This window comes from Saccopteryx leptura, chromosome 8, assembly GCF_036850995.1.
Source record: "Saccopteryx leptura isolate mSacLep1 chromosome 8, mSacLep1_pri_phased_curated, whole genome shotgun sequence".
Classification (NCBI taxonomy): domain Eukaryota; kingdom Metazoa; phylum Chordata; class Mammalia; order Chiroptera; family Emballonuridae; genus Saccopteryx; species Saccopteryx leptura.
Genome location: NC_089510.1, coordinates 58697151 through 58720882, shown reverse-complemented (window position 1 = coordinate 58720882; position 23732 = coordinate 58697151). Strand labels below are relative to the sequence as shown.

The window sequence follows — 23732 nt, the reverse complement described above, 5'->3', positions numbered from 1 at the left end:
TTACCTCAAAATGGACCAGAGACCTAAATATAAAACTACAACTCTTAGAAAAAAAATATAGGGGTAAATCTTAGTAATCTTGGATGTGGCAAATAGCTTTTTTTTTTTTTTTAAATGAAAACAACAGCCCTGGGAAGCCAGCTCAGTTGGTTGGAGCATTGTCCACATATAACAAGATTGCGGGTTCAACTCCTGGCCAGGGCACATAGGAGAGGTGACCACCTGCTTCTTCACCCTTCCCCCTCTCCTTTCTCTCTCTCTCTCTCTCTCTCCTCCCCTCCCTCCCACAGCCAAGGCTCCATTGAAGCAAAGTTGGCCCGGGTGCTGAGGATGGCTCCATGGCCTCTGCCTCAGGTGCTAGAATGGCTCTGGTTGCAATGGAGCAACGCCCCAGATGGGCAGAGCATCGCCCCTTGGTGGGCATGCCAGGTAGATCCCGGTTGGGAGCATGCGGGAGTCTGTCTCTCTGCCTCCCCGCTTCTCACTTCAGAAAAATACAAAAAAAAAAAAAAAAAGGAAAATCAATCAATCAGTCTGACCTGTGGTGGCGCAGTAGATAAAGCATCAGCCTGGAATGCAGAGGTCACAGGGTTGAAACCTTGGGCTTGGCCAGTAAAGGCACATACAACAAGCAACCAATGAACTAAAGTGAAGCAACTATGAATCAATACTTCTCACTTCCCACCCTGTAAAATCAGTAAAATCTTAAAAAAAAAAAAATAAATGTAATTTTTCCATTTCCCAGATATAACACATTTTCAAATATACTTTATTAAATTCATTGGGATGACATTGGTTCATAGAGCAATACAGGTTTCAAGTGTCCAACAAAACATCCCCTGCATTCTGCACAGTGCACCGGGCACCCAGCGCCCAGAGCAGCCTCTCTCCATCCCCACTCACCCCCGCTTTGCCCGCGTCCACCTACCTCCACCACTTATCAAGGCAAGGATTTTTAACTGTGAACTCATGGGTGAATTTTTGGGGAGGGAAGTCTGTAAATCCTCTGATATATTTCACAAAATTGTATAAATAGGAATATGCATTTTTCTAGAGAAAGTGCTCATAACTTCCATTAGCTTTCCAAAAACATCTATGACTGTAAACAAGGTAATGATCTGAGTAAAGGGAATGAGGCTCGGAGAAAAAAGGAGACAAGAGTCCGAGGCTGAAAGAGCCACAGTGCATTATAAATGCATTAGAACGACTGGACCACAGAAGGTCAAAGGCCCGTCTTATTCTTAATGATCATAGGTAGTACGGACATCAGGGACCCCTATGCCTACAATAAAAACTAGCTGACTGCCTGTTTTCTCACTCCCTGTGGGTTACAGAAAAACACATGCTTCCCTCAGTAGTAGTGGCTCATGTGATGGTGGTTTTCAGTACAAGGTCATGCTCTTAGGGGCCTTTGAAAACTGCTTGTCAGCCCCCCATTCCAAGAGCTGACATGCCTTCTGCCATATCAGGGGTGTGCTGGGTATGTGTGAGGTTGAGAATCATTAATCCAAATAACGTGCTCAAAAGAATCCATCTAAAATCCAAGTCAGGTTTTTATCAAATTAAGATTGTTTATCAAGAATGTGGACTGTCCAAATGGCAGCGTATCTACATAAATCGATGAAACATGTTAGTGGCAATTTAATTTTAATACCTTTTCAAAAAAAATCCCAATTTACAAATTAGCATACATTTGTGCGTATTTTTATACAAACAGATATACATTATTCATTCCCTCATCTTAAATTCAGCCTTCTATAGCAGGAGGCTTCTGGGGCCCCAAGACGACCACACCCATCGGAGCTGGTGCTTCGAGGGGCCCCTCGGCCGGAGCCGGCTGCTGGGAGCGGCTGCTGCTCCCTTCCAGATGCACATGTGGCTGCCATGTCCTTGTGCTCACGTATCCAGGTGCTTGTAGAGTCTCCGAGTTTTCTCTTTCTTATTTCTGTTGCCATGTTTCTTCCAGGGCTTCCCAGCCTCGTTCTCAGAGCTCACAGCAGCTGCAGTCACCAGGCCGCTCCCAGGCTTATAGCCCATCACAGCCTGGACTCCCTTGGTCAAAGCTCTCACGTTTTCCTAGCAAGTAAGAGAAAATATTATTTGAGATAGCAGCAGTCTCCTTTGGAGCATGTGCACAGTATTATATATGGAGAACTCCAAGATAGTGGACTTCCACCTCTTTTACCAGTCTTTTTTCTCCAGTACTTAAATGGTACGTTTTCAGCATTCTCTCCTCAGTTCCTTTTTCCTCAACTTTGCTTAGTTCCATAGCTTCAAATATTATCTATAACTGCACTCACACTACTACTACTTCCTGGAAATCTCTATCTTGATATTGAAATTTGATCAGCCTCAATCTAAATTTACTTAGAAACTGCCTACTCTTTACTTCAGTGAGAGTATAGAGTCCACCCAGCTGCCAAGACAGCACACTCCCGTCCTCCTCATCCACCATACAGTCAGCTGGCCACTGAGTTCTGCAGGTCCCAGTCTCTAGAATTTTGTTCCTTTATCTCCTCCTCTCCATCCATCACGCACGCTGTGACCCAGGTGTTCACTACCTTTCACTGGACCACTGCAAGACTCTTCTAATCCAGCGGCCACATTTCTTCCAGAGTTCCCTAATCATGATCTCTCTATTCCTGTCCTCACAAATCCGACGGCCCCTTGTGGCCTGGGGATGAAGTTCAGATTCTCTCACGTGGCACACAAGGCCACCTACGACATTGGCTCTTTATTGATAAACCCCACACTCCCACATCTCTATGCCTTCGTTCATGCTACTCCTTCTACCTGAAAATCTGGTCCTGACCCCTCCCTTCCAACTGGCACATTTTTATTTGTCTCTCGAAGTCCAGCTTAAATAACTCTTCCTCTCTATAGCTCTCACTCACCCACTGTGATCTCAGCTCCAAGATCACTGCTCTCCAGCCTAGGCTCAGAGTCCTGACTTACACCTCTGTCCAAGACCTAGCATGTCATGTGATTACTCGCTTGCTGGTCCCCTTTCCTAGAATGTGACTCTCCTGACAGCAATAATCGTGTCTCACTCAATTTGACACCTCTGGCCCCAGTATAGTAGCTGGTACATAGCAAATTCTCAAGAGTCTTTGTAAACTTGTGATTTTTATTTAAATAAAACGAATCAAATCAAAATTTAAGTTTACTTAGTAGAAAAAATTTAATCCAATGATTTGCAAGTATAAAGCAGTATCTCATGATCTTAAAATAGTAAAGTATTACTCTAGAAAATAAAGCTTAGATGCTTAACTATACTATATATAATCAACTGTAATTTTTCAGTTTTCTTATATAATACCTTTGGAAATAACTCAAACTAGAAGTCACAACAACCTAAGTTCTAGCCTAGCTTTGCCATTTACGACAAGTGTCCTCAGTTAGTCACTTAGCTTCCTTGAGCCTCAATGTCTTCAATACTAAAGGGGGTAACACCTGCTTGGCACGCCTCATCAGGAATACTGTGTGAGGCACACAAATAAAGCACCAGATGAACACAGGAAAAACCGTTCTCTGCGTATACATGATCCCCAACCCCACTTTTTGGGGTACAGTAGTTACAAAAGCATTTAAAGATATATATTAGGTGTGATTATATGATTATTCTGCACATAAATTTGTTCTTTAAAATGCTATCTACAGCCTGGCCAGGCAGTGGCGCAGTGGTTAGAGTGTTGGCCTGGGGCACAGAGGACCCAGGTTCAAAATCCCAAGGTTGCCAGCTTGAGCGCGGGCTCACCATCTTGAGTGCAAAATCAGAGCCATGACACTATAGTCGCTGGTTTGAGCCCAAAGGTCTCTGGCTTGAGCAAGGATCACTGGCTTGGCTGAAGCCCCTGGTCAAGGCACATATGAGAAAGCAATCAATGAATAACTAAAGAGCCACAACGAAGTATTGATGCTTCTCATCTCTCTCCCTTCCTGCCTGTCTGTCTCTCTCTCTGTCTCTCTCTCTGTAAAAAAGAGATGTTTTTTTAAATTAAAAAAATTTTAAATGTGTTGGTTCAGAGAAAAGACAATCCACTAAGTGGGAGAAAAATTTGCAAATCATAAATATAATAAAGGTTCACATCCAGAATACATCAAGAATTCTTTACAACTCAACAATAGACAATCTTCCAGAGATAAGAGATACACACACATGCCAATGAGCACATGAAAAGATGTTCAACATCCTTAGTCATTAGGGAAGTGAAATCAAAATCATGACCTCACACATGCTAGGATGGCCAAAATAAAAAGGACAGGAAATAAATACTGGCAAGGATGTGGAGAAACAGGAACCCTCATACATGCGGGTGGAAATGGAAAACGGGGCAGCCACTTTGGAGAGTTAAATGTGGAGTTACCCTATGACCCAGGAAGGTTACTCCTAAAAATATACCCAAGAGAAAAGAAAATATATGCCCACACAAAATACTTGCCCATGAATATTCACAGTAGCATTATTCATAATAGACAAATAGTAGAAACAACCCCAATGTCCATCAACTGATAAATGGATAAATTGGCAATAAAAAGGAATAAAGTACTGATACATGATGAATCTCGAAGTCACTGTGCCAAGTTAGAGATACCAGTCACAGAAGACACGGAGTGTGATCCCACTCACACAAACTGTCCAGACAGGTGAATCTATAGAGAAAGCAAGTTAGTGGCTGGCATGCCTGGTGGGAGGGAGCACGAAGAGTGGCTGCTACTGGTGTGGGTTTCTTTTCTTTTCTTTTTCTTTTTTTTTTTTGTGTGTGGCAGAGATAGAGTCAGAGAGAGGGACAGACAGACAGGAAGGGAGAGAGATGAGAAACATCAATTCTTCGTGCGGTTCCTTAGTTGTTCATTGATTGCTTTCTCATATGTGCCTTGACGGGGGGCGGGGTACAGCAGACCGAGTGACCCCCTGCTCGAGCCAGCGACCTTGGGCTCAAGCTGGTGAGCTTTTGCTCAAACCAGAAGAGCCCGCACTCAAGCTGGCGACCTCGGGGTCTCAAACCTGGGTCCTCCGTATCCCAGTCCGACGCTCTATCCACTGTGCCACCGCCTGGTCAGGCTGGTGTGAGTTTCTTTTTGGACTGATCAACTGTTCTAAAAATTAGAAGTGGTATGGTTTCACAATACTGTAAATTCTGAATTGTAGATTTTAAAAGGGTAAATTTTATCTGTAAATTGTATGCTAACAAAGCTGTTATACGAAATTTGTTGGAGAAATTAGAAAAAATTTTAGAACTTACTTGATGGAAAAAGGTTTTGTCAACAACATTTTCAATCTGTTTCGCTTTTCTGTTTGCACCTGGCTGTGTTTTTGTTTCACCACCATTCTCCCGTAGCTGCTGGTGCTGATACTGAAAGGTCACGGGCTCTCTCCCCGGAGGAGGATGGCAGTACCGAAGTTTACCCTGTCAAGACAACAGGAACAGTAACAGCACCTCATTAAGTGCCACCTGTGTTGTCCCAGAAGAAAGAAGTCCTCAGACAAGGCATCTCCCGCCAGCACACTCCGGTGGAGCTTTCTGCTTTTGATTTAGCTAGCTGAGCTGAGTCTTGGGTCAGTACAACTGCGGGGTCCAAAGAAACTGATGACCCTTGGTGGTCAAGAGGCCTACCTGCTGCCAGAGCCCCCAGACAAGAATAAACCTCTCTTCTTTCTGCTCAGTACCTCATTTGCATTTCTACTACTGTTCTGTACACTTGTACGACTACACTTAAGGCTGAAGGTTTTCCAAAGTGAAAACCGGGGCACAGCCGGGCAGTGTGACTGCTGACGGGGACACCGGGCTGGCTGCAGGGCTCTCCGGGGCAGCTGTCCCTCTCTCCACCGCTCTAAAAACGAACTGTTTTTAATGCAGCTCCCCCTCCTCCACGGTTTTATGAAATGTTAATGAATAATTTATCCATATAAATATTCCATTAACTACTTTCCAATCTAGCTGAATTGAAGGCACGAGAATACAGCTGCCCACTTTTATTTCTATGTTCCAAGGGCCCCACTGATGGTACTAAGGAAAGTACAGAGCCAAGTCCTCAAACCTGTTATTACTGGGGCCCTGTAATGCTTATTTGTGGAAAGAAATATGCTCCATAGAGATCAATTATTGGGGCTGATTATGTGCTAGGCGCTGAGCTTCGTGGTGTGTGTGTCTCCACACGTGTACATGGTTCTTTTATTTCCCATAATAATCTCATGAGATAGGTCCTACTAGTTTCTCTTCCAACACTCAGCATGTCCTCATTTATAATATGAGAATAATAATCTCACAGACTTGTTATGTATTTTTAATAAGATAATATATGTAAAACATTTGGAACTATTCCTAGCAGGATTAGCTTTGAATAAATGTTAGCTATTATTATTACTGTTACTAAATAAGTTTAGGAAGAAAGGCATACTAACAGTTATATATATATTACACGGAAGACTGTGCTACAGGATTGAGAAAAACCAGAGGATAAATTTATCACTTTTACTGGCAACAGGCATTCAGAGATCTTCATCTCTTTCATATTACGTTGTCAGTCACTTCACTGATTTACACGAGCTCTCTTGGATCAAGAATATGAATTGTTATAAAACAATCTCAATGAGAAAATATCTCCTCTATAACTTAGAAAATCTGCTTATTCCAGACAACAAGAAGCAGGGCTCACTCACGCTGACATAGTCTTTCAGGATGTAGCGTGCAGAACGGGGCTGGTCTGGCTGCCCATGTGCAGTCATGAACCCTCGCATATCTGTGAGGGGAAAGGAATTTTGCAAAACCTAAGTTAGAAGACAGAACATCACAACAAAGACAACTGAGGTGACAGAAACTTAGTCCTTTTCCATACTAGAACTATGCATCCTTACACTCCACTTTAAAAACTCAATTATCATTGTAGAAAAAATGTTGGTTAGCATTATAAAAACATTTACTAACCCAGGGGAATAGAACATGTTGTTTTATCTGATACCCTAGCACCACATTGTGACACATGCAACTTCTTTCTATGCCACTTATTTCTTCCATTTCTTAATTTAAACGTTTATTCAAGCAGGCTACATGTAGAATGCTATGTTGTCAATATTAACAAAACCAAAAGCAATAGAACAAGTTTCCTTATATATATCCCCACACTGTCTCCAGGTTCTCACGTTTACAATAAAGATTCCTTGGATACCTGCTCGATTAGAAGGGAGCATCAGAGCACAGTAGATAAAAATACAGGCTTGGGCAGACAGTTTGGGTTCAAATCTCGGCTCCCTCGCATACTAGCTGTGTTAGCTCTTTCAGCTTAGAACAGTTAGAATTCTAGAGTTCATACCCCACACACAAGTACATACAGGCAGATTAAAAGTCTAAAGTAGTTTTTTTTTAAGCTATTACAGGAAAAGGTTTATCCTTTTGAGATATGAAAGGCCTTCCCCAAGGAAAACACCAAATCCAATCAAGAAAAGATACCCTGGCCAGTTGGCTCAGCAGTCGAGCATCAGCCTGGTGTGTGGAAAGTCCTGGGTTCGACTCTCTGTCAGGGCACAAAGGAGAAGCAACCATCTGCTTCTCCCCCCCCCTCCCTTTTATCCCTCCCTCCCTCTCTCTCTTCCCCTCCCACAGCAATGGCTCAAGCGTTTTCTTGGATGAGTTAGGCCCAGGCGCTAAGGATGGCTCCATGGCCTCTGCCTCAAGCACTAAAAAATGGCTTGGTTGCAAGCAAGAAGCAATGCCCCAGATGAGCAGAGCATCGTCCCCTAGTGCAGTGGTCCCCAACCCCCAGGCCACAGACTGGTACTGGTCCATGGGCCATTTGGTACCGGTCTGCAGAGAAAGAATAAATAACTTACATTATTTCCGTTTTATTTATATTTAAATCTGAACGATGTTTTATTTTTTAAAAATGACCGGATTCCCTCTGTTACATCCGTCTAAGACTCACTCTTGGCCCTGGCCGGTTGGCTCAGTGGTAGAGTGTTGGCCTGGCGTGCAGGAGTCCCGGGTTCGATTCCCGGCCAAGGCACACAGGAGAAGTGCCCATCTGCTTCTCCACCCCTCCCCCTCTCCTTCCTCTCTGTCTCTCTCTTCCCCTACTGCAGCCAAGGCTCCATAGGAGCAAAGTTGGCCAGGGCGCTGAGGATGGCTCTATGGCCTCTGCCTCAGGCACTAGAATGGCTCTGGTTGCAACAGAACGACGCCCCAGTTGGGCAGAGCATCGTCCCCTAAGTGGGCTTGCTGGGTGGATCCTGGTCGGGGCATAATGGAGTCTGTGTCTCTGCCTCCCCTCCTCTCACTGAATAAAAACAAAAAAATCTCTCATGGACATGGACAAGGGTTTGGTGGCTACCAGGGGGAGGGAAAAGGGAGGGGAGGGGCATAAAGAAAACCAAATAAGCCTGACCAGGTGGTGGCGCAGTGGATAGAGCGTCAGACTGGGATGCGGAAGACCCAGGTTCGAGACCCTGAGGTCGCCAGCTTGAGCGTGGGCTCATCTGGTTTGAGCAAAAATTCACCAGCTTGGACCCAAGGTCGCTGGCTCAAGCAAGGAGTTACTGGGTCTGCTGAAGGCCCGCAGTCAAGGCACATATGAGAAAGCAATCAATGAACAAGTAAGGTGTCACAATGCGCAACGAAAAACTAATGACTGAAGCTTCTCATCTCTCCGTTCCTGTCTGTCTGTCCCTGTCTATCCCTCACTCTGACTCTTTCTCTGTCTCTGTAAAAAAATAAAATAAAATAAATAAAAATAATTAAAAAAAAAAGAAAAGAAAACCAAATAAAAGGTGACAGAGGACAATTTGACTTTGGGTGATGGGTATACAACATAATCAAATGTCAAAATGATCTGGAGATGTTTTCTCTGAATCTATGTATTCTAACTGATCAATGTTACCCCATTAAAATTAATTGTCTAAATAAAATAAAAATATAAAAAAATAAAAATATAAAATATAGTTAAAAAAAAAAAGTCTCTCAATTAAGGTAAGTTCAAAGTTTGACTTAAGCATTGTTCCTAACCAGTCACCGTTCTCCACCAGTCAACACTAAGATAAACTGAACTCTTCCCAGCTGGTGACAATTCCTTCAAAGGCAGGTCACACATATACAAAAATGTTTCCAACATTGCTATTTCTTTAGCAGACACATGTTCCACCTCTAAAGTCTGTATTTAAGGTAAATAAACCAGAATCAACTGAAGAAATGATAGGCTAAGACAGGGGTAGTCAACCTTTTTATACCTACCGCCCACTTTTGTATCTGTTAGTAGTAAAATTTTCTAACCGCCCACCACAGTAATGGTGATTGGAAATAACTTTACTTTATAAAATGTATGAAGCAGAGTTACAGCAAATTAAAGCATAAAATAATAATTACTTACCAAGTACTTTATGTCGGATTTTTGCTAAGTTTGGCAGAATAAATCTTTCTAAAACAACTTACTATAGTTAAATCTATCTTTTTATTTATACTTTGGTTGCTCCGCTACCGCCCACCATGAAAGCTGGAATGCCCACTAGTGGGCGGTAGGGACCAGGTTGACCACCACTGGGCTAAGATAACTCCCATGTGGAACTGGGGTAAAATGTGGAGGTGGAGAGTGGTGGACTCATTTTAATGTTGAACAAGGCTCACAAGGGACCAAGGGGAGATGTTCTGTGTCATACTAACCAAGCTCCGCTCTGTCGCACCCTGAATGCTTTCCCTCCTGATGCTCCCCTCATAACTATCCTGCTCTGGTAAGCACATTCATTTTTCCCCCAAAATTCCTTTAATTCTCTGTTTGGGAGAAGACTCCAGAAAAAGCCAACATAGCCTCAGATCAGAACTCGTGTCTATACCTGGGTACCATCAAACTGGTGAATGCCCTGTGGGCTTTTCCTTTAGAAATCTGCCTTGCGTTCCCTGCGGCAGCTCTGACCACGGCCCACATCAAGGGAAAGGGCCTAAGACCAGGGAGCATGAAAGATGTGTCTCCCGGGAGGTTGATTTCTGTGATGAAGGTTAGGAAAGGGCAAACCTGGGGAAGAGACAAGGGATACAAAGCATCTCCTTCTCCAACTTCTTTTAGCGCCTAACACAGCAAAGTGAAATACCACGAAGTAGTGCTCAGCTCCCCTTCTCTACTGGGGGACCCTGAGGCCACCACCCAACCAGGCACTTGGAGGCCCCTCTACAGGCAAGGCCAACAGAGAAGACAAAAATATCAACCCTGGAAGACGACACGACAAATGCTAAGGAAAAATTCTGAATCTGTATCTTTGCAGAGGACTATTTCTCCCATTAACTAGATGGTTCTTTTCTGGTCATGTTTTAAAATGAACCACAACTCACACCCATAAGCTGTCAGCAGTTCTTCTGATGTTGGAGGTCGATGGGGGTCTTCATCCTCTCTGGGCTTTATGATATTAATGCCATAGGTAGCTTCTAAAACATGTCTTGGAATATTCTGGCAAACGTAGGCTTGTCAAGGAAACCATCCCCGTGAACTGACCCCTGCCCCACAGCCTGTGACTTGTGCTGTAAGAACACAGTACTTCAGCCCTTCTAGGGCAAAAACAATTGCATCTCTCCAAAGGAGATGTATAGTTATTAAAGACTATTCTCTTTTAAACAAAGCCTTATGCACCAATAATCCCTCCCAAATGAATCCTTTTAGTAAGTATTAAAATATCATCTCTGAATTATATCTTAAAGATGACACATTTTTTATTCCTATAAACTGTCAATTTGTGAGATTATTCTAATTCAGGCATAAAGTATAGCCTTTATTTCTGATCCTTTGACTATGTAAGGAGAGGTTATTTTTGCCTACTGTGTCTGATTACCTATAGATTCTTCTTAATCCACTTAGGACATTCTATCTTGTACCAGTTATTCATGTAGGGGCTGCATCACCCCGACAGACTGAATCCTGGAAGGGCAGGCTCCCTATGATTCATGCCCACATCCTCCACAGAACCCAATCCAATCTGGCTTGCAATAAATGTTCTGAGATTCATCCAGGTTACTAGAGGTAGATTTAATGTAGTCTCTGTCTTTTTTAGTAAGAGTGAGAGAGACAGAGAGACAGAAGCATCAACTTGTAGTTGTGGCACTTTTAATTGTTCATTGATTGCTTTCTTGACTGGGGGAACCAGTGAGCTAGTGACCCCTTGCTCAAGCCAGTGACCTTTGGGATCAAGCCAAATACCATGGGGTCATGTCGATGATCCCAAGCCCAAACGGGCAACCCTGTGCTCAAGCTGCTGAGCCTGAGCTCAAGCCAGTGACCTTGTGGTTTTGAACCTGGGTCCTCAGTGTCCCAGACTGACACTCTATCCACTGTACCACCTGGTCAGGCTCTCTTTATTTTTCAATTAGTTTAACTTTCAATATTATTTTGTATTTGTTTCAGGTGTACAGCATAACCATTAAATATACTTTAACAAAGTGTTCTAATATTTTCAGTACCCACCTGGCACCATACATATTACAGTATTATTGATTATATTCCCTACCCTATACTTGATGCATTTTTTTAACAGTATTTCCTTTTGGCGGTATGCCGTATATTATTTACCATAGTAAATGACCTCTTACTCATTATTTCCTATAGAAAACAAAAAGCTGTGGTCTTAATTAAGAGTGAGTAGTCATTAAAAATCTTGTCAAAAATCATGCAGGGCCTGGGATTTCTGCCAAATGTATAAACTAACAGATTAGTGCCAAGTTTCACGGAACCTCGTCTTTTATCAGCACCCACAAAACAGTAAGACTAACTAGTTAGCTTATAAGTAGGGTTAAATCACAGACCCTGCAGCTCTTAAAAGGTCTATCTTTGGCCCTGGCCGGTTGGCTCAGCGGTAGAGCATCAGCCTAGCGTGCGGAGGACCCGGGTTCGATTCCCGGCTAGGGCACACAGGAGAAGCACCCATTTGCTTCTCCACCCCTCCGTCGCACCTTCCTCTCTGTCTCTCTCTTCCCCTCCTGCAGCCAAGGCTCTATTGGAGCAAAGATGGGCCCGGGCGCTGGGGATGGCTCTGTGGCCTCTGCCTCAGGCGCTAGAGTGGCTCTGGTCGCAACATGGCGACACCCAGGATGGGCAGAGCATCGCCCCCTGGTGGGCAGAGCATCGCCCCTGGTGGGCGTGCCGGGTGGATCCCGATTGGGCGCATGCGGGAGTCTGTCTGACTGTCTCTCCCTGTTTCCAGCTTCAGAAAAAATGCAAAAAAAAAAAGCAAAAAAAAAAGGTCTATCTTTGAGTACATTTTTCAGACCAGACACTAGCCTAACTGCTTCACATAAGTTAATTCATTATGCTGCTGAGGCAGCCAAGTTCCTAATCTGTACTTAATAACTGTGAGATCTCAGGCAAATTATTTAATTTCTATTGCCTCAATTTCCTCAATAGCAGTCAATGGCTGATTTGAGAATTAAATGAGTATTATTTGGTGTTTAGCAAAGCACATAGTAAACACTCAATGTTAGTTATAATGACTAAATTCTCATAATTGACTGAAGTACCTCTTACTAAGCTAATTTTCCAAGGTCACTCAAATAGTCAAATGGCTCTGTCAGGATGCAAAAAGGTTTGCAATAGAAGGTTGAGATCCCAGCATGGGGTCCTCCAGTTATACAAGGCTACCCTGCTACAACTAGGATGTGAGGGTCAACTTCTGAAGTCCTGATACTATTTCACTGTATAAACTTGGGCAGAGCACTAGTAAGTATTTTAGATATTTCCATTCTCAGGTATCAGTCCTGAATACATCAAATGCAAGACAATGTCCAAAATAAACCTGAAGCCCTAACTCACACATAACCGTCAGGGTCTTTGCAAAACAGAAAGGATATCAGTGATACAGGTGGAAGGTGATCTCTCATCTGGTCAATTGGGAGGATTCCATTGCATATCATCTCAGCCTTGGTGGAGACAAAGGACGGCATCACCAGGCCCGGGCAGTCACATAAGCAAAGGCGCGGTTCCACAAAGAGAGTCTGAAAGACGAGTCCAGGTGAGGGGAAAGAAGAGTAGCACGTTACATGGCACAGAACTTCAGAAAACACCTGAAGGGAGGAACGGCCGAGAAGGAAATGCATAGAGCAGTGGTCGGCAAACTCATTAGTCAACAGAGCCAAATATCAACAGTACAACAACTGAAATTTCTTTTGAGAGCCAAATTTTTTAAATGTAAACTACACAGGTAGGTACATTGTTATTAACTTAATTAGGACTGACCAACACCTCCACGCGTCCCTGCGCTCCCGCACATGGTATTTTGTGGAAGAGCCACACTCAAGGGGCCAAAGAGCCGCATGTGGCTCGCGAGCTGCGGTTTGCCAACCACTGGCCTAGACCAATGTTGCAGAAATAAATACCTGGAAATGCTTGGTGTGACCAGGTGTGGCAGACACGGATACTTTCTTGTTGCCCATGATAGTGTTGATGGTTGAACTCTTACCAACATTTGGGTAGCCCACCTACAAGAGACTCAGAAGTTACTGAATAATCAAACAGTACATCTATCAAAACCCAAAGTTATTCTATAAATAGTGAGAACACTAGCACAAACGTCTGCTTACTTCAGATTATTTGAAATATCTGTTGTTTCGTGTATTTCCCCCATGTGGTATGGGTTTATTTACTCAGATTCATTTCTACTGATAAATAGTTAAGCTAAAAAAGTACACTTTATTTTTATAGGGTTTGCTGTCAGAGCAGATGCCACAGTAACACTCACTGCCGTGTTCCCAGGCTGCCCCCCACCTCCCCGTCTACGGGCATTTCACTTTTCCACTGGACCTTCCACACTGGGGGACGTGAGCATCACAGATCTTGTTCATCATTACAACATACAATTATTTTTAATAACTTACCAAGTTTCTATCTTGCTGGCCAAAAATTTTAAATGGCACAATGACTTTATGCGGGTTATCAAGCTACTAAAACTCTTCAATTACTCTTGGGTCTGGGTGAAACAATATCTATTCTTTCACCTCTACCTCTCCACAACTACCAATAAATCTGAAAGGTCGTGTTACTTCAGACCAAGCAGGATCACAAACAGGAACAAAAGGTAGTTTCAAAAAGAGAAGCAAACTTTCTGCTCAAATCATGCTACCGTTGTTCTATGCTACTTCCCAAGCTTTCCCCAAGGCCTCCAAATCCAATTTACTCTTACATGGATCCAAGATTCCTTCAACAATACGACTGGAAGACTACAGAATCCCAAACTTTCCTCCTCTATTACAAGACTTAAAACGAACACACTTCCATCACTGAAGTCTTAACTCTCACCATTCTTCAAACGTTAGCCACACTAAGTAACACACCATGCCATGAACACACTTTCCCACTCCTCGGGCTTACTTACCCTTTATCTGTCTGGAACGCCCTTTCAAAGCCACCTGTCAAAATCCTATATCATCTTTTCAGAGACAATCTCTTAAAAAGTTTTGGGTAACTGCTTATTAACTTCAATATTCTCCTAATGTTTTATGTCTCTATCTTGATTACATGATATTGTTCCATGCCATTTGTTGGGATGGGACTTCTGTAGCTGTCATCACCCCATCAGGTTCCCTTACGATCTACTCCTACAGGGTAAACTTCCCCATGTCTGACTCTCATCCGTTGGAATTACACGAACTACGAGGGCAGACTGGGTCTGCCTTGTCTAGTCCGTCTATACCTGGCTCGGGCCCAGCAGGACGCCTGGTGTAGCTGGTGATCAATAAATATTTGCAGAATGAGTACATTAACCTACTGCAGGATTTCTACAGTAAGAAATGGAAAATGGGAGGGAGGCCACTTCATATTTCCTTAAATATGAAAGAGAAATAAAAGTAACTTGTAGGGAAGCTGGGCTTTCTGGTTCACAGGGAAATAAGTTTTTAGCAGTAGTACAAAAAAATGAAGTCTTAAGTCTGAGAGAAATGAGCAGCTCTCCCAACATCCGCAGAAGCTGAATCTCACTACAGCACTGGGAATGCTGGCTTGGTCTGCCTGGTCCGAGACATTCCCCTAACCACTGAACTAAAAGACAATTCCCAAGAAGACTTCAGGATAACTTTGGATAGGCAGAAGGGGGTCAAAAACAATGAGGAGTAGCTATACTTGGCATATAACTTAAAAGCCGGAGCACTGTCATGATTTACTTTCCTCCTCTGCTTTGTCTTCCTGAACAGATCTTTTAAAAACCCTTCTCTAACATTTTACATTTCCTTAGCTAAGATGTGGCCTCTGGAACCACGCTGTGTTCCCATGGGCCTGGGCGCTTTCACAGCCACTCCGGAATCAGGGTCCATGTGGCTGGAGGTGTGATGTCCTTTCCCTTATTGATAATGTTTATGTAACCAAAGCACTTACCCTGTTTACCCTGATCCCAAGGTGCTGGGATCCTCCCTAATAGACTTTCAGACGTTTACAGTGGAAGCTGGCAAGGATCACAGGATGCCAGAAGCCTACTTTGCCTACAAAGCCTGCCTTACCTAAGGGTAAGGACTTCAGAAGTCTGAAGGCAGCCTTCAAAGCTCTCTCTCCAGTATCTCCTAGTAAGTCACACGACAGGCAGGGCTGCACTGGACAGACCGGAGAAGACTACTGGGAACAGAGCTGTAAGCTGTAATTAAATTAAGCCTTGGGAAAGTTCAGTATTCTGAGCTGAGCTCTGCCCGTCACACTACCCGCTCCCCATGGTGGTGGGAATAAGAGGGGATTCACGTTCCTGATGGTATCAGAACCCTGACTGGCCTCTGGTTCCAGTGCAGCTACCAAAGGCCGGAGAATCAAGACCCTCACATGGAACCAAATTTATGATGTATTTCATCTTACCAGCCCAACAGTAAGGTGCTGATCTTTCACCTTCTTCCCAGTGTGAAGCTGCTTAAAGAGTTCCAGCAACTCCTCCTTTGATACCAGGTGGCTAAAATTGTGGGTCTGCCTCCTCCGCGGGCCCCGAGCCTCCGAATCCACAATACCGCTCTCCTTCCGGTCCTGGCCACAGGCCTCCTCATTAGGGCTGCTGTCCTCTTCCGAACATGTCTGCCACTCTTCCTCTTCCTCCTCCTCCTCCTCCTGACAGTCCTCATACTCACTGTCGTCTTCATCACTACTGACAACTTCTCTAAGTGAGAGAGAATCTCCGTCTAGGAGACGTTGAGTCTCACCTTGTGGAGTTTCAGCCTCATCACAACTGGAGTTTTCAAAGGCAGTTCTGTCAGCTTCTTCAACATCTCCATTTGCCTGTTCCTGATGAAACAGAAAACAGAACTGTTAAGAGGTGTGTAACGATGGCACTTCCCCACTCCAGTAAACATACTTGAGTTGGTTATCCAAGGTGAACAGAGGACAAGAACAGTTAGGAAGGAGATCAGAAAAGGTGACAGGGAAGAGATAACAAACCTTTCACTGCAATGGCACAACCACACCAACAGTACGCCCCTGGGGGAGGAAGGAGCGGGAGGCCTTCACTTTATACCTTTCTGTACTATCTGCACTTTGTACAATGATATGCATTACTTCTGTAACAAATAAATCTTTAAAGAAGTGAGGGTTTAGCAAAGCTGTGTCGAGCTGAGTCTTTGGCCATACATTATTCTGCAATGGGCGTGGAATAAAACAAAGCAATTCTCATTACTGGTAAAATATTTTCTTCTCTGCAGAAAGCAAGAAGAATTTAATTTGAAATTTGAGCTTCATTTTACATTTGCAATTTTCTTTTTCTTTCCCTTTTTTTTAATGCGAGAGATACAGACAGGAAGGGAGAGAGATGAGAAGCATCAACTCTTAGTTGCAGCATTTTAGTTATTCATTGATTGCTTTTCATATGTGCCTTGACGGGGAGGGCAGGGGGCTCCAGCCAAGTCAATGACACCTTGCTCAAGCCAGTGACCATGGGGTCCTACCTATGATCCCCCGTGCTCAAGCCAGTGAGCCTGCACTTAAGCTGGTGACCTCAGGGTTTCAAATCTGGGTTTTCAGTGTCCCAGGTCAACACTCTATCCACTGTGCCACCACCTAGTCAGACTTACACTTGCAGTTTTAAAGACAGGTTTTGCATGTTTGAGGAGATTGCTATTCTTTTGTAATTGCCTTTATTATATCAAAGCACCATGGAGATAGCTCCCTATGTGTAAAATGTAGAAGCAACAAAATTTAATTGAGTATGTGAATATTATTTTATTCACCAATTAAAGATTTCCTTTGGGGAGAGAAAGATAAAAATCACATTCTATTCATCAGTGTATAAATTCTTCTCAATTCCTACTGATAACAAAGCAGAAATAAGGCAATTTACAGTGTTACTAATTTGTACCAACAAGAGTGAATTAGTTTGGATTTAGAAGTGATATAAATAAACCTTGTATCACTTCCAAATAATTTATAGCATTAGAATGAGTAGCCATCATAGAAGGGGAACAAGTGATAAACTCGGTTAAACGGGTGCTCTACATTTTAGGAAAGCATGTCAACAAAATGTGAGGGAAACTAGGTATAATCTTATGAACACACCTGGCAACTCAAAAAGCAGCATGGACTTGGACGCGATGCCTATGAGGAACGAGCAGTGAATACAAAGAAGCCATTGTGTGCTCTTCTTAATGATACGGAAAGGGCAGAAAACAAGAATGTGAACTGAATGTGAATATGTATTAGAAAAAGTAAAACTAGAAGCAGTTTAGGTTCAGGAAAAGTCTAATAACAACAAAAGGACTTTGTGGTAGTTACCAAAAAATAAAAAGGGAAAAGTCAATCTTTTGGGGAATACAGTACAATTTAAGATGACCAAGAGAAAACTGAGGTAACTCAACTCAGAATAATTTTTTTTTAAATAAGAAGGGGTTAAACAACTGTAGAGAAAGAACCAAATTTCAAATAGATGAAAAAACAGTGAATATTAAAATATTTTTTAATAAATTCATGTTTAACAATCAAATGACAAATGTGATTACAAATATGATGTCACAGCAGTAGCTGGTATTTTGTCTTGGGAAATCATTAAAAACAGATTTCAGAAGACCTGGGAGTAGTAAATGGGGCCTAACTTTTAAAAAGGAAAAAAGAGTATCTTCCCTAAACCATACACTGTTAACCCAGACTCTGCTATGGAAAACCTGCACAGTCAGCCAGTGAGCCCCCGAAGGACACTCAACAGGAGGCCACAGGGGTTCTCTGAAAACAGACCATGCCAACAAATTCCATTTTCTTTGAAATCTAGTACCTAGCTGACAGTTCACGGAATATCACAGTTGTAGAAACTAATCCTTTTTTCATTTTTGACAGGGTTAGTGGCTGGTGCCACTAACCTGGGCTAGGCAACACAGAGATAAATACAGTGTGTCCATAAAGTCATGGTGCACTTTTGACCAGTCACAGGAAAGCAACAAAAGACAATAGAAATGTGAAATCTGCACCAAATAAAAGGAAAACCCTCCCAGTTTCTGTAAAATGATGTGGCAGCACTTGCACATGTGCAGATGACGTAACACCGTGTATACAGCAAAGCAACCCAGGCCATGCCAGTCGAGATGTGGACAGTAAAGTTCAGTGTGTTCTCTGGATCGCTAAATTCGAATCCGTGACCAAAGTGCAACGTGAATATCGGCGCATTTATAACGAAGCGCCACCACATAGGAATAACCTTACTAGGTGGGATAAGCAGTTGAAGGAAACCGGCAGTTTGGTGGAGAAACCTCGTTCTGGTAGGTCAGTGATGAGTCTGTAGAGTAGGGGTCTCCAAACTGCGGCCCCCTGAGGCCATTTATCCGGCCCCCGCCGCACTTCCGGAAGGGGCACCTCTTTCATTGGTGGTCAGTGAGAGGAGCACATTGACATCTCATTAGCCAAAAGCAGGCCCATAGTTCCCATTGAAATACTGGTCAGTTTGTTGATTTAAATTTACTTGTTCTTTATTATAAATATTGTACTTGTTCCCATTTTGTTTTTTACTTTAAAATAAGATATGTGCAGTGTGCATAGGGATTTGTTCATAGTTTTTTTTATAGTCCGGCCCTCCAACGGTCTGAGGGACAGTGAACTGGCCCCCTGTGTAAAAGTTTGGGGACCCCTGCTGTAGAGGCTATACAGGATAGCTACCTAAGGAGCCCTAAAAAATCTGTGCATGAGCCCACATCGAACTGCACTGAATAGATATGAAACTGGGAGAGTTTTCCTTTTATTTGGTGCAGAGTTCACATTTCTATCGTCTTTTGTTGCTTTCCTATGACCAGTCAAAAGTGCACCATGACTTTACGGACATACTGTATTTATTCAAAAACTTCAGGAAGATATTGACTTTGAAAAAACAGAAATGATGGTTAAGGAGATAAACTATGAAGTCAGACTGCCTGAGGATAATGAGCACTTATATTTTTTGCTGAGAAGATTAAATTTATAGTATTAAAAATAGTGGTACCTGGCAGAGAATAAATTTTCTGTGGATTATTTTTATTAACCACAATAACATTATAATTGTTATTGTTACATCCTTGCAAATACATCTGTATTCATCACATTAAAATGTTTAGTACTCAGTGCTTATTAAAGTCCACAAAAGATTACAGAGCTCTCTCCTTGATTCTAATTTGTTCAATAATGTTTGCAGTTTCTGGAAAGTATAGCAGGACAAACACATGAAATGTGCAGATGATTCCAAGCTAGAAGGAAGCAGCAAATAGCACAACCAAAATGAACTCTACACTGGCCCCAAATCACTAATATTTAAAAGGAATCCTAAGTTAAGGCAAAAACAAAATGAAAAATGCTTTTCACATGTGAAGATAGGATGAGGTTGGAGTAAGTCTTTTCTTATAAATATTTGAGGGGGTTGGTTACTCACAGCTTTAATCAGCCAAGAGCATAATATAAGCTCCTTTGAAAGGGATGAATTAACAAAAACTCTTGAATTGTTGGGAGTATACTGATCACAAGAAACAACAGTCCCTCTGTAATGCCCTGAGCAAAGCACACCTGGAATAGTGGACGATGAGTGCCCAGGGGTGACGTCCACGCAGCACAGGAAAGCAGAAAGTCTCTACTCGGCAGAACAGAGAACAAAGGCAACAAAGGGCGAGTCCTTACTCAAAGGTTAAGGAAGGACTTAGCTTCACTTAACTGAAGAACTTTCAAAATTCAGAGTTAAAAAGAATGAGCAACCTGGTCTCTGTCATTAAAGCAGTCAGAGAGTAGATGACTATTTGCTAGGGAGGTGGGAGAAACAATTCCTTCCGAGTTAGAGCTGACTGTGAGCTCAGCAAAGGGTGGGTGCTGTACTCAGTGCACCCAGCTCAACACACTCAGCAGTCAGCAGACCAGGAGACGGCTGATAAGTAGGAATCGAGAAAAGGAGACAAGGATAGGAGAAGAGACAGTATTTAAGTCTCTTCCAGTTATAAGATTTTATTACTAATCTATTTTCAGTTAGTGATTATTTTTAATAGAAAATAAACCCCAAACTGTTTCTGTAAATTGTGAATTAAGATATAGCGAATATCAGTGTATAACGTAGAGCCGTGGCGACAGCAGAGAAAAGCCACCTGGTGACTCACTTTTCTATAGATCCTTCCTCCTACTAACATAGCACTGAGGGAACAAACAAAACCCCTAAATTTCCATAAATTTCCAATAAGAATAAGCAAAGCACGCTAACCAGAAACTGAGACCCTCTTCCCTGACACCCCACCTGAAAGTCACCCAGCTCACCTTCGAGTCACCAGTCACTGGGATGGCTTCAGCCAGAGCTGACCAGAAAATAACCTTCACATTTTCTTTTTCAAAGTATGTGGCCCAGGCACTCCGTTGCTCAGAAGTCAACAAGTCTGCCTTGTTTAACAGAATAACATTCTCCTTATCATCATCTATTTCTTTCACATAGCGCTCCTAGGCAGGACAAAGGTATTTAGGACGGCCTCTCCAAACAGTAAAAATTAGGCTCATTAATATTGAAGACCCACACCCCCTGCCCCCCAGTTATGAGAAAACGTTTTCTACTGCCCCCAGTTTTAAACCATTCCTAATTTAAATGCTTTAAACCATGGTAATTCTCCTGATCCTATCAGTAAAAGGTCAGTAAAGGGGTCAGATCACATACAGAAATGATCTTAGCATAAGAAACCAGAGGGTAAAAAGAAATGTGAACCTGCCCTGTGGAAGCATAACAGATCCTTCTTCCTCTAAATAATGTAATTACTCTTCAATAAAACTAAATTGTTTCTTTTAAACAAAGTTAAAGAACTGTGTAACTAGATTTGTCAGCCTGCAGGAACTATTTTTCAACCAAGAGATGACAGCCAACAATATTTAATGTAAAAATTATTATTTTTTTTTTGAAGTCTAAAAGAAAACCAAGACTCAGTAACAAATAAATTCCCAAGTCTGGCTCTTCATTAGGAAATACAACTGAAGTATACTGCTCACAAAAATTAGGGGATATTTCAAAATGAATATGAAGCTATAAAATATCCCCTAATTTTTGTGAGCAGTGTATAAAAGCTGACTTCATAAGCATTTCACCTTTAAGATTCTTGTTATTCATCAGTGGATTAAAAAATAACTTGTACTATTACTATTTGGCCCTTAGAGGGAACACGTCATGTGTGTACAGTATTTTATGTATTCAAAGCCTATATTACATTATTTCATATGATGCTCACCCCTTATTACCCCCTGTGGTGATTTAGGAACTAAGTTTATTTGTAAACCACCACAGTGAGTAATGACTAAGGTGTGAGAAAACTTAATGAATGGGTGAAAAATAAAGTAACCAGGAATATGTTAAAGTAAGTAAGATATAATTTTGACTGGTGTCTCAAAAAACGGGAAACACTGGTAAATGTCTATTAACAAAGACCTTCTAAACTAAAAGTTAGAAAGTTCATGTAAATGTCTGTGCCTTCCTGCAGAGGGAAACAATTGAGAAGAGAAAACGTCTGTCTAAACAGTTGCATTATGCAAGCTCCTGGCCTTAGGAGGAGAGGGAGGCCTATTTAAACAAAGCTAGAGGAGAGGACAGAAAGCTCGCCTCGAGTTACTGCTATCAGTGACGCTGTCTTCCCACTGTTCCTCCAAGGACATTACGTTTGAATCACATCATACTTACCAAATCCTCACACCTAAACAGGAGTGGGTTTCGAGCATCTACTATCTGGACCACAATATCGCTGCAAAACAAACATGAGATACTCCAATCATCTTGAAGTGAAAGGAAATACTGACCATACAATAACAGTAGCAAACACTCCCATATAGTAAGCGTTTGACATATTTATTTTTTTAAGGTATAATTATTCCTAATTTATTTATGAGGAAACTAAAGCTTAGAACAATTAAGTAATCTGTACAAGGTCACCAGCTACTAAGTGATGGAGCCAGAATGGCAACTCAGACAGGCAGTCTGGACTGGGGGCCACGCTCATAATCAGATTCTCCTTCTCTTACACAGCCGTCCCAGGGTGGCTCTGATGAGGTTTCATGGCTACAAAATTTTTTTTTCAAATATTTACATCACTATCATATTTATTTATTTATTTATTTAAGAGAGGCAGAGAGAGAGAGAGAGAGAGAGAGAGAGAGAGAGAGAAACAGGAGCAATGTACTGGTCCTGTATGTGCCCTGACCAGGGAAATGAACCAGCAACCTCCACTCTCTGGAACGATGTTCTTACCAACTGAGCTATCCAGGTCAGGGCTCATTGCTACAATTTCAACTGTATCTTCTCTTGACCTCTCCTAGAGATAAAGTGAGGGTGACTGTATATTCAGTACCTAATCTACATTGTGTTAGGACCTCACCTGCTGACAGATGTCACTATCAAGCCTACATCTTATTTAAACTCAGGGCTGATGAGACAGGGCATATATCTAGCAAATAATCATCCATCTATTCAGGAACGTGTTTAGATGGTAAGAATCCAAAACAGCAAAACTATCAACTTCAGTTGCCATCCTGAAGCAGGAATGATGAGTTCAACTTCTTCAATCACATATAAGAAGATGCAACAGTAAGAAAACTTTCTTCAGCTGATAGCAAGCCCCTCAAATCCCTCAAAAATGTGGTGAGAACTACAACAGTCCAGCACTGCAAGAGGAAAGATTTCACTTCTCTGGGAGGGCTTCTGTGTACAGGAAATACGCTTTTTTTTTTTTTTGTATTTTTCTGAAGCTGGAAACAGGGAGGCAGTCAGATAGACTCCCGCATGCACCCGACCGGGATCCACCCGGCACGCCCACCAGGGGGCAATGCTCTGCCCATCTGGGGCGTCACTCTGTTGCAACCAGAACCATTCTAGCGCCCGGGCCAACCTTGCTCCAATGGAGCCTTGGCTGCGGGAGGGGAAGAGAGAGACAGAGAGGAAGGAGAGGGGGAGGGGTGGAGAAGCAGATGGGCGCTTCTCCTGTGTGCCCTGGCTGGGAATCGAACCCGGGACTCCTGCACACCAGGCCGACGCTCTACCACTGAGCAAACCAGCCAGGGCAGGAAATATGCTTTTTTAATGACCAGCTGTGACTGCCACTGGAGAGAAATGAGCCGCAGACGACTACTATCACCCTGCAGCAGTGTCCCCAAAGCTTATCTGGTTAGCCTTTTCTTAGGTAACTCTTATGCAACTATGCAGAACACCAGGAATGTACGTAATCCCAGTTACCATTCAAGACAGGGCTTTTGACAGTCAAATGCATTTCCTTCAGAATAATTAAATTTCCAGACTGACCAGGCGGTGGCGCAGTGGATAGAGCATCAGACTGGGACGTGGAGGACTCAGGTTCGAGACC

General features: G+C 42.7%; 1 protein-coding gene across 2 annotated transcripts in view; it reads right to left on the bottom strand.

Moving 5' to 3' along the window:
- Positions 1-774: 774 nt before the first annotated feature.
- The window catches only part of LSG1 (large 60S subunit nuclear export GTPase 1), a 40753-nt gene continuing 17795 nt past the window's right edge, over positions 775-23732 (bottom strand). The window contains exons 5-13 of one of the 2 annotated variants that reach the window (XM_066347170.1): positions 22061-22121; positions 20665-20841; positions 15796-16212; positions 13341-13442; positions 12816-12959; positions 10314-10437; positions 6665-6744; positions 5247-5411; positions 775-2076 (exon numbers count right to left, since the gene is read on the bottom strand). In XM_066347170.1, the coding sequence (XP_066203267.1) occupies positions 1897-2076; positions 5247-5411; positions 6665-6744; positions 10314-10437; positions 12816-12959; positions 13341-13442; positions 15796-16212; positions 20665-20841; positions 22061-22121 (1450 nt within the window). In that variant the 3' untranslated portion in view covers positions 775-1896. The remainder of the gene's footprint in view (positions 2077-5246; positions 5412-6664; positions 6745-10313; positions 10438-12815; positions 12960-13340; positions 13443-15795; positions 16213-20664; positions 20842-22060; positions 22122-23732) is intronic. The other variant, XM_066347169.1, reaches the window with a different exon arrangement.